The sequence below is a fragment of the Solanum stenotomum genome, chromosome 2 (genome assembly GCF_019186545.1).
Source record: "Solanum stenotomum isolate F172 chromosome 2, ASM1918654v1, whole genome shotgun sequence".
Taxonomy (NCBI): Eukaryota; Viridiplantae; Streptophyta; class Magnoliopsida; order Solanales; family Solanaceae; genus Solanum; species Solanum stenotomum.
Window position 1 is genome coordinate 18685596 of NC_064283.1, and position 18123 is coordinate 18703718.

An 18123-nucleotide genomic window follows, 5' to 3' on the forward strand; every position below is an offset into this window, starting at 1 on the left:
ATCACATTTTCAAACATCGTATAGTTGTAAAAAAAATCGAAAAACCAAAAAACCCCGAAAGAATCGACTAAAACTGAAACCGAAAAAACCGACTTTGCGTGGTTTGATTTGGTTTTTAGATTTAATAAACCGACATAATTGGTTTAGGTTTTTTAATGAAAAACCAAACTAAACCGACCTATGTACACCTCTACTAATAAGCTATTGAATTAGCTGTTTTAATAATGATTTTGATATTTTTCATATTAAATTATCCATTTTTAATAATTTGAGATTTTTTCTTAACGATTTAATCGATAATCCTGATAATATTAGCTGTTTTGAATTAGACTTTGATATTTTTAGTCAAATTATTAATTTTTAACGACTTGAAATTATTTTCTTAACGATTTAATCGATAATTACGATGATAAAAGAGTAGAAGTAACTGAAAAATTTAACAGATCTCCCGCGTAAGGAGAAAAGGGAGGGGCAGATGGAACCCACGCACCGAAATTAATGAAACTTTGATTGGCAATCTAGTTGAGTAAAAAAAATAAAAAAAATTGGCGCAAGACGCGCTTAGTATATACTACCAGCTTTCTTAATTACTTCAACTGTCCCATGTGACACTTTCCGTTGGATTCGAGTCAAATAGTTTAATTTTGATCGTAAATTTAGGTATAAAATTTATATATTTGAAAATTACGTGTAGAATAAATCATATTGCTTGTTAATTTAATAATTTTAAAATATAATTAAAAATAAATTTATTTGAATCTCGAAATATAAAAGAAATTAAATGGAGGAGTATTCACTTGATTCCCGAAGCTCCCATGTGACTTTACTACTGTCTGCCAGCCCATCCACCGACGCTTTAACCCCATTATATTCCACTTTCCTCTCTTTCTCCATTTCTATCTATCCCCTTCAACAACAAGAAGCAGCAAAAAGTAGAGAGAGTTTGAGATTTCTTCTTCAAAAAATGGCAAGATTGGTTGTATTTGTTGCTCTTTGCTTACTCTCTGTTTCTTTGGCTACTGCCACTTCCAACCCTTTCCTTGTCAAGGGTAAATGTTATTGTGATACTTGCCGATGTGGATTTGAGACCCCTGCTACTAAGTATCTTGCTGGTAAACACTAAAAACCCCTCTTTTCTAATTCATTCTGCATTTTCCACTGATCATATTTCAAGATCTGTTCTAATTTCTGTCATTTTTTTACTACCCATTTGCAGATCTACTCTATAGACTTACTAGATTGTATTGTATAGTGTTTAAGTGAGGAAATGTTGCTTGATTTAGTATATAGTGATGTAGTTTATCATCAAAATTGGATTGTTTCATATCGTAGTGTGAACTGTTTTTGTTGCCAGAGGCGGATTTAGCCTTGCGTTCATATGAATCTACTACTTTTGACGCTGAACATAAATTTTGGGGAAAAATCTAATAAAATTGCGAGTAATAGTATATCTATAACTTTAAAAATTGAACTCATATAAAGTTTAAATCCTAAATCCGCGTCTTTTTTGCTCCTAGTTTACGGTAGGATTAACAACAATTGTGGTATGATGGACAGGATCTAAGGTTAAAGTTGAGTGCAAAAACAGGGTGACCAACAAAATTACATACAGCATTGATGGTGTGACAAACTCAAAGGGTGAATACAACATCTTAGTTAAACGTGACTGTGGTGATGATGTCTGTGATGTTGTGCTCGTCGAGAGCGGTGATAAAACATGTAACATCCCCAATGCTGGTCGTGATCGTGCCCGTGTTGCCCTCACCCGCAACAATGGCATGACCTCGGATGTTCGTTATGCTAACAACATGGGTTTCCTCTCCAATGAACCTCTTTCTACCTGCACTCAGATCCTCCAGCAATACCAATTGACTGAGGATCAATATTGAAGGAACAAGAACAACAAATTATTTGTTATGAATCTTTGTTTGATGTGTTTAGGATTATTATTATGATGTTGATGATTATGATGCTTTAGGCATCAAAATTGATACCTTCTATTCTCTTTGTTATTGTTTTATGGATGTTACTATATGTTTCCTTTTAGTAGTATATGAGGAAAATTTAATGGCTCATTAAAATTATTACTAATGCTTAAATTGTGGCTTGATTGATTTTCTTGCTGCTAGTCAATAATCTTATACTTCAAGTTTGTTTTAAATATAATAAAAGAGTAATTTGTTGGAGCTTTGATACTACTTAATATTGCTTAATAAAAAAGCATAATGATGTCTAAGTACTTCCATATGTAACATGGTATTGCTTGTGGGATTCATAATGGAATCAATCTTAACTCCCATAAGAAGCAAGCAAGCAAAATAGATAATATAGACACATTCTTCCTATCCTACCCATGAGGCCTGAAGTTTAAAATTATAGAAATTAATAGCAACAAAATTAAAGTAATATGCAAGTGAAAGTGTTTTATGTTGATACTTCAAAATATGTTGTTATAAGAGTTCTTTACTAGAAAATTTAGTAATCAAAGAACAAGTTTATACTAAAAAAAAAAAAAACTGATTGCATTAGTCTCCTAACCTAAAGACTAGGAAATAACTTATTGAACAAGCTAACTACTAATTCACAAAGCTGATTACGTTGTCAACATTCCCTCCTTTAAACTGAAATATCTGTAGTTTAATTTGCAAACACCAAGTTGATCACATTGTTTTAGGAAGAACACTGATTTTAGGGGCTTTATCAACGTCTGCAGCCTGATCATGTAGCTTTAGGGAGGACACTGATTTTAGGGGATTTGTAAACATGTTTGCAACCTGCTTTTCACTTCAGCAACAAATAAGACCAATTTTTGTATTTTTAGTTAGATCACATAAAGAAGTACTACTTTACATCTATATAATTATTTTGTTCATATTCAATTGAATTTTTTGAAATATTAATTGCTGAAGTACTGTCACAATAAATTGGCGTTAATTTTTCCTGCTTAAAATGAAATTCTTCAACCAAATAGTTTGACAAGCACATAATGTTGAAGTGATGTACCCTGCCACAGTAGTCGAGAGAGTAGCAATAGATTGCTTCTTTGAAGATCAAGAAATAATTATACACCCCAGCATACAAACATATCCTGGTAATTATTATTTTTTTGTCTTCAAGATTTTCAGTAGTCATTATCAGTGTAGCCAAGCAATGAAGCAATTTTTCAACTGCTTTCATCTGATAAAAAAATTCAAAGTCACTAGTACCATTTAAGTGAGTCCTCTTCACCTTGGAGATGCATTTCTTTTTTTACTCTTCATGAGCTTGTTAACGAGACTGATAAATTGGTAAAACAGAGTATCGATCAAATTCATAATGAAAGAGCAAGACGCTCTTTTTATAGATACAAAGTACAGGAACAACCGATGTGGTTAACTCCTACAAGGACACAAATTCTATACCTAGAAGAGTCCCATACGAGACAAACTGTATACCAGATCTTTTCAATTCAAAATTCAAACTAATGCATATCTATAACTAACTACCAATACGCTATTACGCTCCCTCAAGTTGGAGCGTGGAGGTCCCGAATGCCTAACTTGGCAATTAATATTTGAAACTGGTGCACACCTAAAGCTTTAGTAAAAACATCAGCAAGTTGATGTTGTGTTGAAATGTGATGACCAACCAACAAACCCCGTTGAATACGGTCCCGAACAAAATGGCAGTCCACCTCAATGTGCTTAGTTCGTTCATGATAAACTGGATTGTTGGCAATATGACGTGCGGCTTGACTATTACAATATAAAGAAACTGGATCCAAACAAGGGACATATAAGTCTGAAAGTAATTGGTGTATCCAAATGATCTCACAAGAAGTTGTTGCCATTGAACGATATTCTCCTTCAACAGAAGAACGTGACATTGTTATCTGTTTCTTGCTCTTCCATGAAATAGGTGAATGACCAAGAAATATGATATACCCACTGGTTGAACGACGGGTGAGTGGACAACTTGCCCAATCTGAATCACAAAATCCTTTTATAGATAAAGGACTTGATATGGAAAGGAAAATACCTTGGCCTGGTGCAAGCTTTAAATAACGCAACATTCAGAGGGCAGCTAACCAATGATTCTATTGAGGCTGGTACATGAATTGAGACAACAAATGAACTGAATAACAAATATCAGGTTTAGTAACGGATAGATAAATCAGCCTCCCAACCAATCTGCGAAAGGGCCCATGATCCTGCAGAGGAGAACTTTCATCCAAAGCTAAACGATGATGCTGCTCCATGGGAAATTTCACTGGTTTAGATCCCAGCATGCCCGTTTCTTTTAAAATATCCAGCATGCATTTTCGCTGTGAAAGAACTATTCCTTCTAAACTGCGAGCAATTTCTAGACCAAGAAAATACTTTAGAGGACCCAAATCCTTTATAGGAAACCAGGATGCTAAGTAGCCCTTTAAAGCTTTCAAATTGAATGAATCATTGGTGGCAACGATCACATCATCTACATATACAAGAATAGCTGCAAAAGAATTTCCTCGTTGATATAAAAATAAAGAAGTGTCAGCCTTGGATTGTGTAAAGCCAAACCTTAAAATAGCAGTAGAAAACTTAGCAAACCACTGCCTTGAGGCCTACTTTAATCCATAAAGTGACCGTCGAAGGCGACAAACTCTATTATCTTTGGCCGACAAATATCCAGGTGGTGGTTGCATGTAAACTTCTTCATGTAAAACTCCATGAATAAAAGCATTATGCACATCCAGTTGATGGAGATCCCAATTTCGCACATCTGCAACAACTAAAAATGTACGAACTGTAGTGAGTTTGGCAACTGGAGCAAACGTTTCATTATAATCTAAACCTTCTACTTGGTTGTAGCCTTTAGCGACAAGGCGCGCCTTATATCACTCAATTGATCCATCACAAGTTAAACTTAATTTTGTAGACCCATTTACAACCAATAGCTCTTTTATCTACTGGGAGATGTTCTAAGGTCCATGTGTGGTTTTGTTCAAGTGCTTCTAGCTCTTTTCTCATGGCCTGCTTCCTGTGTTCCACCTGTACTGCTTGTTTGTAAGATGTTGGCTCATTATGGTGGGTAATGGACGAAAGAAAACATGTATGAGTCATGGAAAAATTGGAGTAGGAAACATAGTGACATAAAGGATAAGCTGGACCAATACCTGAGCAAGCTGTGTTGGATGATCCTGAAGAAGAACTTTTATTATTGTTCGGGAGATTGACTAGAAAATCTTTAAGATGAGCTGGTTGGGTTTTGGTGCATTGAGGTCGAGTTGGAACAGTAGGTGTTCTTGAAGGTTCAATAATCTGATCTTGTGATTGTTGAAGATTTATGGTGTCACTTGGAGCCATATTTGGATGTATTGTGCCTGGATTGAGTTTTTTTTGTGGTGGACCTTGGCTTAAAAAGATTTGATCAGGATCATCAATCGACAATGGTAAAGGTAATCGTGATTGCTTTTTAAGAGAAGAAAGAGTATTTTCTTTATAAGGAAAAACTCTTTCATGAAAAATCACATCACGAGAAACAAATACTTGATGTGTTTTTAGATCAAAGACCTTATAACCTTTATGACTATATGGATAACCCAGAAAAATACAAGGTTTGGCTCTATCATGAAATTTATCACGAGATCGTGGAATAACTGAAGCATAACAGAGACATCCAAAAATACGTAAATGTGCATAAGAAGGTTTTGAGGAAAACAACAACTCATATGGACTTTTTCCAGATAAAAGAGGTGTTGGTGTGTAATTAATTAAATAAGTTGTTGTTAGTATGCACTCTCCCCAAAATTTTATTGGTAAACCAGCATGAAACCTTAAGGATCTAGAGACATCAAGTAAATGTCGATGTTTACGTTCTACTACACCATTTTGTTGGAGTGTGGAGATACAAGAAAACTGATTTAGAATTCCTTCTTCCCGACAACATTGTTGAAGTGAACTATTAGTAAACTCTGTGCCGTTGTCACTGTGAATGATTTTAACAAGACGATTAAATTGTCTTTGTACCATTGCAAGAAAGGAAATCAATAAATGAGAAACTTCAGTTTTAGACTTAAGCAAATACACCCAAGTAGTTCTGGTAAAATCATCCTCGATGGTCAAGAAATAATGAGACTTTGACAAAGAAGGTGAATGATAGGGACCCCATAAATCACAATGAATCAAATCGAAAGCTTCATTAGATTTAATAGAACTAACAGGAAATGGCTTCCGAATTTGCTTAGCTCGGTGGCAAGCATCACAATAATCATCTAACTTATTAAAATTTAAAAACTAAAGTTCTGAAATGAAAGACAAACGACTAAAAGATACATGACCAAGACGTTGATGCCACAAAATAGTTTGGTCTTTATTTGACAAAAGAGCTGAAACTAGTGCTTGACTTTGGAAATAATAAAGGCTATTCTTCAGTTTACCTATGCCAATCAGTTTCCTCGTGGCTAAGTCCTGCAGAACACAAAAGGAAGGGAAAAAAATGAGCAACACAATTTAATGATTGTGTTAACTTACTGATAGAAATAAGATTGCAGCCAAACATTGGTACATGTAAAACATGATTTAAGGTTATTGAAGAATCAAGAGTCATGTCTCCACAAGTATTAACAGTAACAGATGAACCATCATGAATAGTTATATTAGAATCAAAGAGATGCTTTCTTTCATTTGACAGAGAATTCTTCTGACAAGTCATATGATCAGACGCTCCCGAATCTAATATCCATTCATAATTAGCGGTAGGAAAAGTAACAGCCTTACCAGCAAAATTAGCCATTGAATCGATACCCTTGGAGTTTTCAAGGCTTAAAAGAGACATAAACTGGTTATATTGTTCTTTGATAAACCACTTATTAGGGAGTAATCCACACGTTCAACTTCTAATGTTCGACTGGAATTAGTTGACTTACCCTTTCCTTTTCTATTGTTTTTTCACCAATCTGGATAGTCATGTAATTCAAAACATTTGTCCTTGGTGTGTCTCCACCGTTTACAGTGATCACAAAATAGTTTAGAGACATCACGGTTACCTGACAATTGACGAGAATTGAAAGTATTGGTGTTTCTCTTTGAAGCTAATGTCGCCCCCTCCAATAAATTATTTTCTTTGCTTGTATTGAGTTGTTGTTGTCGTTCTTCCTGTGAAACTAGTCCATACACACGGGCTAGAGATGGTAATGGTTCAGTATTTAAAATCTGAGATCGAACAATATTAAATTTTTCATTCAATCCCATAAGAAACTGATGAACCTTCTTTTTTTCCCTTTCTGCTTCATATTCCTTAATGGCACCACAACTGCAGTTTGGAAACTAACAATACGATCCATACTCATCCCATAATCCCTTCAATTTGGTGTAGTAAACAATGACCTGCTATTGTGTATTCACGATCTTCATTTTCAACTGGTGAACTCGAGAAGCATTCCCTTGTGAAAATATCTCCTCTAAATCTTTCCAAAGTTCACCTGCTGTATCAAAAAAAGCTATACTACTGTGAAGTGAGGGATGAAAAGAGTTAAAAATCCAAGATATTACCATGGAATTTCCCTTAATCCAGGCAGCTTCGTTTGTAGAGCTTGTTGTTGGTCGCGAAAGACTAGCATCAACAAAGCCTAACTTTGACTTAGCCAACAAGGCATTTCTCATGGCCCTCTGCCATATTGAATAGTTATCTTGTGTGAGTAAACATGTGACCAAAGACACTCCAGGGTTATCAGTTGGTTGCAGCGTGTATGGAGAATTGGCTACTTCATTATCGTTCCCCGTTATTATTATTTTGTTATTGTTTACTGATGCTCTAATACCATGATAAATTGGTAAAACAGAGTATCGATCAAATTCATAATGAAAGAGCAAGACGCTCTTTTTATAGATACAAAGTACAGGAACAACCGATGTGGTTAACTCTTACAAAGACACAAATTTTATACCTAGAAGAGTCCTATACGAGACAAACTGTATACCAGATCTTTTCAATTCAAAATTCAAACTAATGCATATCTATAACTAACTACCAATACGCTATTAAAGACTTAGATAGGTATGTTTAAATATAGCTAAGTTCAGTAGATATAATGACTATGTTTGCTTCGATAGGTATTTTTTTTCGTTTTTCATATTTTACTCGTAGCATTTCAAAAGTCCTTCAAGGATTATATACTAATTAGGATGAGTATCATGATAAAATTTGGTGAAAGTTTAGCGCTGATATTTTTTATTAGGGAAAGATACAATCTACATTTAACATTATGTAGTTGATCAAAATAATAACCAACAAATATTTAATATATATATATTTGATACAAAATAATTTATAGTTTTTGATACATTAGGCTAGTAATTATTTTGACCGATCGTCCAAGTATAACTTGGTCTTTTGTTTTTGGATTCTCATTTGTTGTTTGATATTCAAATTGATTCTCATTAATTCAAATTCATGCCAGATAGAGCTTCCTATCCAAAACAATTTCATGCTCAAGACTTGAAACTGGAATGTTTGATTAAGGGAGGAACTCAATCCACTAGACCACATGATGACCTCTTATTAGGAAAAATTATGTAGTACAATAAACATATGGTATGTATTTACTATACATCACTATAGTTTGGATTTTATAAATATATCTATGCTAATGCCCTCTCTCCCCTCTCTTGCCTCTCACCTCTCTCTTTTTGTCCTCTCTCCCCTCTCTTGCCTCTCTCGCTCGCTTCTCTCCTCCCTCTCTTCTCTCTCGCCTCTTCCTCTCTATCTCCCTGCAATACAAATATAAATGGCAACACTCAATGATATTACAAATACAAATGGTAACTCTTAAATACAATACACAAGGCAACTTGTGAATACAAATACAATTTGTTACCAATTACAACAACGATACAAATTGTATTTGTTAATATCCCTGATACAATTGATTTTCATCAACAAATTGAATACAATAGTTTTTAATACAATTGTATTCGTTGATACAAATCAGTTGTATCAATTGTATTCATGATACAATTATCGGTCAGATATACAATTATCGATCAAATGTACAAATCAATTGTATCTCTCTCCCATACTTCGCTCTATCATCCCTCACCCAATCTCACTCTTCTCTCTCCACCTTTTTAGTAGCTTGTTTTGTTATACAAATCAATTGTATTCATGATACAATTAGATCAATTGTATTCATGATACAATTAGGTCAATTGTATTCATGGTACAATTAGATCAATAGTATCTCCCTCCCCGTTCATGCTTGATTCTCTCCCCTTTCTCCCAATCTTGCTCACGTCTCTCCTTCTTATAAGATGTATCTACGAATCATAATTAAGAAAACAATAGATAGCTACGAAGCCTGATTGTGTTTCTAGTCTTAGCTGTTTTTGAAATTTCCTTCTTTTATTATTGGTTAATTGTTAATTAGAATTAGTTAATAGGCTACATTGCTAAAGGGCTGTAATAGAACGGCTACTGAAGTAAAAGATCATATTTGTGAAAAATTAACCTAATCGAAGCCCAACTTGAACAAAGCCCTTCAGGTATGAAACGGCGTCGCATCTGACTGTGACAGACTGACAGCAGCCTCCGGCAGCCATTCTTTGAGATCTCCGCGTTCACATGTATGAGCTTCTTCTGTGTATGCATTCGTTTGATTACACAGTTGTTGAAAGGTGAAGTTTGATCACAAGAGGTAAAGATCATCTTTTTGTCAACTCTCATTTAAAATCAAGATTCCATCTTTTTCTCCTCTTTTAATCCATCTGTTTAAGGTTCTGCTTAATATCCTTAAATAGGAAATGTCTCTACTCCATGTAGCATCATGTGCCCTTTGCGCACATTCTTGATTTGGAATGATTATAGTTGATGTTGAGGTCCCGTGTATAATAGACCCTTGTGGTTCTGCCCTGAACCAGTGCATAGCGGGACCTTTACCCCTTTTTTTCTTAGTTACATGAGTGTGAACATGTATGATCTGCTTGATAGAATTTATGATAACACATTTCTGATGTAAAGTTATTTTTTTGAAAAGTTTATTGTTAGCTATCCATTAATTTGTTTGTACTAGTTGATCATAAACTTATTAGAATATTTTTTCCTTTTTTTAAAATGGTCTATTAACTTATCCGACAATTAGTTATCAGTATGTATGATATGCAGTTCTTTCTTTGTTTGTGAAATTTTGCTAAACACTGTGGGGATGTCTATTCAGTTTCCTTTTGTTTTCTTTTATGGTGCTTAGTTGGGATAACTTTATGCTCAATATGGTTGCTGCTGCATATCACCAAGCAATATGCTTCACTGCCAACGAGGGTGCTAGGGACTTCCTGGTCACATCTTCATCTGGGAGTCTTAAAATGAAACCAGTGTTTAGAAAAGAGAGATGCAGTTTGAGGCAGTATGTAAACTGTGTGAAGTATTCATCAGAGTCACCTTTATGTGCTATTAAGCCAATTTTCTCCTCATTATCAAGTACCAATGATTCGCGGAGAACAGTACGTGAGTACACTCCTTCCCAGTAATTCTTGTTATCATCTATCAAAAAGTGAGTTCTCGTTATTCGCTTTGGTATCTGGATTCTAGTTTGTGATCTTGTCCTATTTAAGGCCTTATTCCCTGCAGCTGAATCATACTTGATCTTAATACGGCATGGAGAATCAATGTGGAATGAAAAGAACTTGTTCACTGGTTGTGTAGATGTGCCACTCACCACTAAAGGCGTTGATGAAGCAATTGAAGCCGGTAAGAGAATTAGACACTTACCCATTGATGTTGTCTACATCTCTACATTGATTCGTTCTCAGATGACGGCCATGCTTGCCCTAACAGAGCACCACTGCAAGAAGGTACTTCTGCATTTTGGTCTTCGAAAAAACTTGTCTTTTTGAAGCATGGTCCTGCTAACTAGTGCAAGTCTCTGAAATGACCTAGGGTAGCACTAAAAATATTCTTGAATTTACTTTTTAGTTTGAATAACTTCATGTACAGTTGGAACAATTACAGCTGTCCTTGTGCTGTCTGCTCTTATGCTATGTCAAGTCCCCTTATGATCTGTCATATGCATATCAAAACTTGTCCTTTTCTTGGTGAACCATTCTGGAGAAAGTTCCCCTTATCAATTGTTAAATTTGTTTGCTAATTATTTCCAATCATTTGGCCTGCTTTATGCTAATATTCCTGATTCATAAATCAGAATTCATGAGGACCGGTTTAAAAAAGTATAGACACAGCATGAATTAGCAATGTGAAATAAGATTATCCTGAGCTTCATAAACAAATAAGCCTTTCTGTTTCTTGTGTTGCAAGAAATGTTCTTCCTGCTTCCTGGATAATGTTATCCTATCTAGAAAAGTCTCTTTCTTGGTTATCACTTATCCGTTATCTATGACTTATTGTTACCTTTATCTGTTTTTTTGTCATGCTGTAAGACATGGATGACGGTCAAATAGGATTTAGCATCCAAAACAATTCAGGAAATAAAAAATGCATCTTTATTGCAAAAATTACATTAAATCTTTCCATGAGATTCAAGAAATGAGGCTCCCTCCTGATTGTAGTGTAAACTGTCTCCATATTACTGGAAGGTGGTTGGTATACCAAAGATTGCATGCTCTTTTGTTCGTATGTCACCAATATAATGTGCAGATGATATCAAATTTATCTAAGAAAAGGCCACTGTATATAAGCACTTATCCTTCTTGAATTTTCAGGTGCCCATTATTGTACACGATGAGACTGAACAAGCCAAAGTATGGAGTCAAATTTATAGTGAAGGCACCGAGATGCAGTCTGTTCCTGTTGTTAAAGCATGGCAACTGAATGAAAGAATGTAATTTAACAGCTCTCATTTTGTTTCTATTCCAATATGATGTCATCCCAGATTCAGTAGGATGTTATTATTTTATAGGTACGGGGAACTTCAAGGGTTTAATAAGATGGAAACAGCTGAAAGATGCGGAAAAGAGCAAGTCTATAAATGGCGCCGAAGCTATGATGCTCGACCACCCAACGGTGAGAGCTTGGAAATGTGCTTGCGAAGAGCTGTTACCTATTTTAAAGAGCAAGTAAGCTGCTGTGACTTATAAAAAGCATATGGAGGAGACTAGTTTCTATTGACGCAGGGCTTGATATCTTGTTCTCTCATTACTGAGCATTTACTTGCAGATTGAACCCCAACTTTCCAGTGGAAAGAATGTAATGGTAGTAGCTCATGCAAATTCATTGAGGTCCATCCTAATGTATCTCGATAAATTGACTGCTGAGGAGGTAATGAGTATTGTCATTTTCCTGTTAGTATCACACATTTTCAGTGCATGTATGTTAGTTGGTTATGCATAGGTCTTTGGTAACAGGTCATCCACTTAGAACTCTCAACTGGAGTGCCAATGCTTTACATATATAGAGAAAATCAATTCATCAGGAGAGGAAGTCCCTTGGGATCTACGGAGGATGGAGTTTATGCTTATACAGAGGTAAAGTCTTTTTTCCCGCTTAGTTAATGTATGTCATTCTATAGGAAATATTTGGTAGATAGCTCTTGTTTATTTCTGTATCCTGAAGTACTTCAGATGTCAGACTAAAAATAGCAAGTAAGTTGATAGAAAGTTAAGCTTAAGCTGATGTTATGTTATTGAGATGCCACTTTGATGATGCCAAGGGTACAATAGCTTTATGAAGAGTTCAAAAAAGAAGAACAAGATGATCTCAATTGACCATAACACTAAATTAAATATAATTACAATAGTCCCTTGTGGTCCGGCCCTTCCCCGGACCCTTTACATAGCGGGAGCTTTAGTGCACCGGGCTGCCCTTCTAATATGAAAATTATAATAGGAGGCTGTCAAGCAAAGAACGTAGTTCAACAATCAATGTTATTGATAGTTATCAAAGACAGAGAGTAGAAAATGCCAACGTTTGGTGAGTCTCTAAGCTCAAAGTGCAACTAAAGCGTGGATTTGAGTGAATAAAGACTCAATGAAGAAGAAAGGGTAATTCAAGAAAAGGTAACTAAAAACACAAAAAACAATTGGTTGAAGAACAGATATAAAATAATACAATTAACTGAAATATATGAAGTAAAAATCTTGTCAATCAAAATGTTACTTTAATTTCTGATCAAGATATAAAAATGTAACTTTAATTTTTTATTTTGGGTTGGTGACTAATTTTCGTATGCTAAATTCCTAATTTTAATTCTTAATCACTAACATATTCATTCATAACGTTCATTTAACAATTAATATGTCACTTTCCCTGCTATATTCATTGTTTAGTCTCCGCCCTACTAAAGGGATCCTGAGAGGCATTGAAGTTCTGCCTAAGCGACTGCACTTTATCTACACCAGGGAGTTACAAAATGTGACTTCTGAGCATCAAATGGAACAGTTAGTTAAGTGTAATGTCCTTTAGTATACTTGTTCTACACTCATCAAAAGAATTATATTAACTCATTCATTTTGCAACATTATAGCAAACGATGAAGGCTTTTAAGAAAATGACAAATATAAAAGGCATTGTTCAAAACATTGCTGCAGGTGATGTGATATGTAGCGATATGTTACCTTAACATTTATGTCTCTAGTTGCCACCTTTCATATCAAAAATCTCTTCGTAAAAGATAGAAAGCCATCTCTCCCTCTGTACAAGTTATCAAAAGAAAAAGCAGAAAATTAGGAATTAGAATCCCGGTGTTGTTTAGATACTGTTCAAAGTGAAAATAATTAGGGATGGCAGGCGGGGCAGGACACGTTCAGATATACACAGTTGTGGTGCGGATCGAAAATTCTTTTTAAGAAATAGTGCGGTGTGGGTGTGGTACATCATCTCTGATTGTCGTTGTTGGACTTTCAACAATCATACCTTCAAAACAATACGAATCTTTTTCACTTTTCTGCTAGATGCACATCTGATATGCTGCATGAAACCTTGTAGAGCTATTGAAATTTATGTAGTCTATTATCACTTTCTGCAGAATTTGGCCTTATACAAGCAAAATCTGTTAGATGAAGTGTTAGATGAAGTGTCATTATAACTTTTTCTCCGGAAAAGAAAAAGCTATCATGCAAGCTTAAATATGTTCATGTTGTTAAGTTCATTGAGGTATCTTGAGTCGTCAATAATCCTGAGAAACACAAGAGCCATGACGGAAGAAAGTTTTTGTAGCTACGTGCTGTGACAGTCAATTTCTAGTGTTGCTCAACGCAAATTGAGCCCCTCGTTATGGTCAAGTGAATACGCCAGTGGAGACCTGGCAACACAATATGAGGACTTCTTGCAGAACAAGGGATATCAGATCAAAAGCTGATTTCTACTTGCCTGTTTTCTGCTATGGTCATTTGAGGAACTATGTGAATTCATTTTTATGTTCCTTTAGCCAGGGTTTCTCCCATTTACATTAGATATAATTGTTTTCTATGGAGGGTTTAGGTTACAGATTAGGTTGACAGCCCAAGAAAAATGTTCGTTGGCAACAACAGCTTTCAAAATTTCCATTTCTTTGGTCCTGGAAGATTATTTCTATATGTTTATTAATGATCTTTTTTCTGTTTTGTCATGTATGTTGGTTTGGCTGTCTTTTGATCAGCTTCTAATATCATTTGTCTTAAGGACAAGCTTAGCTTGTCTAATCTCAAATTTCATGGTAGATGGGTCCAAGAATGTGGCTATTTTTGGTTGTACAATCCAACTTCTCTGTCATAGCAGCGGTACAGGGAGGAGGATGTATGCAAAAAGTTACTACTGCAACAAATATTAAATTTTGAACCTGTAGTTTCTTGTCTTTTGATTTTTTTTGGTATCGTTTGGCGGGATGTATTAGGGAAAAAATATCAGTTTCGCTATGGAAAAATCACCCATATACACATTTAAGAGTCAATATTACAAGTTTTAAATCTACTTTAAACAAATTCTTGCTTATAACAATTTAATTACGTGTTATAACATATCACTAATTATTTATATATTAAATTTTACTTTATTCAATAATTAATCTTTTTATAATTTTATATTATTATTATTAAATTATTTAAATAAAAAATATTCCATAATTATCTCTTACATAATTATAGGGATTTACATTGATTGCTGTACTTTTTTACAGCTACATGCCACACCCCCACACCCCACCTAAATCCCTCACCCCACGTCAATCCCACTCCCCTAAGCAGCACACCTATGTTATTCAAACACCCCACCACCCCACGTTCAAAAAAACAGAAATTAAAGCCGGCTTCAACATCTAAAAATTGATTAGGAGAAATATATTCTCCATACAATAAAAAATAAAAAGGCAGATTCACAACAGTAAAAATCAATATTTTAAGATTCTTCAACAAAACATGTCAAAGAAACTTGATCATACTCCTCGAAAGAGCCTCGATTAGTAGAAGCGGCATCTACTACTGAAATAGAGGCTTCAACATTCAACATTTTGACTCAATCGCAGCCGCCAAACAAGAATGAAAGTCCAGTGAAAAAGGGTGGTACTTCACAAAGGAAGAAACATGTTACACAAAAGGGGAAGAAGAGTCAAGAAAAGAAAATTGAAAGTCCTGCAAATCAAAAAGGATAAAAAAGGAAAAGGAAAATGGTAGAACCCCCTTCTGATTACAACGAAGGAGGACTCGAAAATCCCAACACCCAAAAAAGGCAAAAAAGTGATTAGGATAAATATTATATTTAATTTATTTTACAATTATTCAATTTAGTAGATTTTTTGTTAAAACTATATATTATGCATATTATTGTTTGGCATGAATTTTGTTTAATGTTGGCATGAATTGGTATAAAAATGGTATGACGTGTTACTTATATTTGGTGTGAAACTTGTTTAAATTTGGTAAGAAGTTGGTACACAGTTTAGAGGAAAGCTATTTTTTTCAAATTATTCTCATTATGTCTACTAATCTGACATGAAACATGAATAATATTTGTATGAAAGCTGGCTTAATATACGATTTATGAATATGGTATGAAATGTGTTTTAACATTGGTATGAAACTGATTTATTGTTGGTATGAAAGCTGACTTAAGTTGTGTATTATTTTTATCAAAAAATTGTGTGATATCAGTGGTCCAATTATGTGAATTGATTGTAGTTTGTTAAATCACTCATTTTTTGTATAAATTATGACTAATATTGATATGAAATTGGTATTTCTTATAATACCAATTTCTTATAATAGGAAGGTTTCTTTTTCAATTTCTCCAACTAGGTTGATGGCACTACGGAAAAACAAAGAACGATGATGGCGCGATCAATGAGAGTGAAGTAACTGGAACTGTTGCTAGCAAATTTGGTGGACCCCGCATGGCAAAAGAACATGCTCCAGATACCAGCAATTATCCTACATCAAGACCACGGAGATCAAATTTGAGATAGTTGATTGCAGCTTAGACTCTTTAGTAATTCATGTTTTTTTTTAACTTTTGAATGATATATATTTGTTTTTGATACAATTTTAAGTATTGAATGATATATAATATACACTGTTTTCTTCAAGTCAGTTATCAACTATATATGAATTACAGATTGACTCTCATAATTTCAGGATACTAGTAATATATAGGCTGCATATCAATTGGATACAAATTTTTGGATATCAGTTATATACAAACTACATAACAATTGAATACATAAACAATTTAGTTTTGATATTTAATTGGAGACCAAAATGAACACCATATAATTGGTATCCAAACTGTATATAGTTTGGCATCCAAATATTCATACCAACATTTTTTCAAGTTTTACAAAAAATATTATGTAATATAAAGAAAAGAATGATCATACAAAAAACATCAAAATTTAAATATATTATACACAAATAAAATAAAAAAATTTCATTGTTCTTAATTTTTTTTGTATGTTTCATTAAAATAATAATCGCAAATAATACTAATCAGAAGGATCTCATCTATCACCATGTTTAATTAATACGGATAAGACGCCTTCCTTTACAACAAATTGAAGATTGTTGAACCAAAACTATTTGGAACTAGTCGTGAATGACGACAATTACAGGAAAAAAAATTCCAGGAGAGAGAAACGTTTGAAATAAAAAAAAATCTACCTTTTGAAATACTTTTAACTGATTTGAGTAAAAAAAGGAAATCAAATATTCATATTTTGTTTTGAAAAACGTAAATAAAAAAATAGGAGAGAGAAATGTTTGTAATAAAAAAATCTACCTTTTGAAATACTTTTAACTGATTTGAATGAAAAAAAGGAAATCAAATATTCATATTTTGTTTTGAATCTCCTAAATTTATGGCAATTATTAATTATCATAAGTGTATTCAAATTAATTAATACAACTATATCCGTTTTTTACCCTTTATTATTTTTTTAAAAATCAAATTTTTACTATAATTTTTTTCTTTTCTTTTTTTAATAAAATGTTAGAACCTGAAATTTTTTATTGTTACAATTTGAAAGAATTATTATACTGTCATAACTTGAAATTATTAGTCTTATATATGTCATTTATAAAATTTTCACGTAAAGCGGCGATTAATTAAACAAAACATTATTTTCTTATCTACTATTTAATTTGGTGTATTAAAAAAATATGTATTGCATAATTACTAAAATTATTATTTATTTATAAAAATATTCTCCACATTCTTTAACTTTATACAATTTCAAGAGCAATTATATTTTTAATCATATTTATACATGTATCAAAAACTCTTATATTGATAATATCATGATTTAATATGTATTAATTATACCTAAGATAATAGCAAAAGTGAATTTTATATTTAATATTATTCTCATATACTACACCAAACTATTACGAAGTTGTGTAGTAGAGTGAGAATGACATTACAAATTAAACAAGAGATAATAAGTCATTGAATTAATCTAGATGTACGTAGTGTGATCAAACACTAACCCGAATTTTAAAAAATTAAGTAAACTTGATGAAATCAATATTTCAGACTTTTTTACCATTTGAATTTATTGCATTTTTGAGATCAAACAACACATTTGTCAGTGGTTTCTCAAGTCATTTTTAAAAATATTTTACTCTCTTTTTTAATACAAATATAAAATTCGTGTGAGAGCTATTGGTTTCCAATTAGGCAATTCTAATAAGATCTTCCAAGAGTCGTCTTCATATTTCTTTTATAAATAAATATTTTTAATTGCAAATTTTT

General features: G+C 33.5%; 2 protein-coding genes across 3 annotated transcripts; both read left to right on the forward strand.

Annotated features, from left to right (window-relative positions):
- Positions 1-856: 856 nt before the first annotated feature.
- On the forward strand, positions 857-2114 carry LOC125855247 (pollen-specific protein C13-like). Its single transcript, XM_049534952.1, has 2 exons — positions 857-1112; positions 1558-2114. Exons 1-2 carry the CDS (start codon positions 965-967, stop codon positions 1887-1889), a joined length of 480 nt encoding a protein of 159 aa, XP_049390909.1. The 5' UTR covers positions 857-964; the 3' UTR covers positions 1890-2114.
- A 7352-nt stretch (positions 2115-9466) lies between these two features.
- On the forward strand, positions 9467-14510 carry LOC125855237 (2,3-bisphosphoglycerate-dependent phosphoglycerate mutase 1-like). Of its 2 annotated transcripts, none has more exons than XM_049534940.1 (7): positions 9467-10507; positions 10585-10808; positions 11673-11791; positions 11870-12026; positions 12127-12228; positions 12315-12434; positions 13934-14510. In XM_049534940.1, exons 1-7 carry the CDS (start codon positions 10441-10443, stop codon positions 13991-13993), a joined length of 849 nt encoding a protein of 282 aa, XP_049390897.1. In that variant the 5' UTR covers positions 9467-10440; the 3' UTR covers positions 13994-14510. The 2 variants fall into 2 exon arrangements, with proteins under 2 accessions (XP_049390897.1, XP_049390898.1); XM_049534941.1 differs by having other exon boundaries at positions 10280-10461; positions 10569-10808.
- The last annotated feature ends 3613 nt before the right edge of the window (positions 14511-18123 follow it).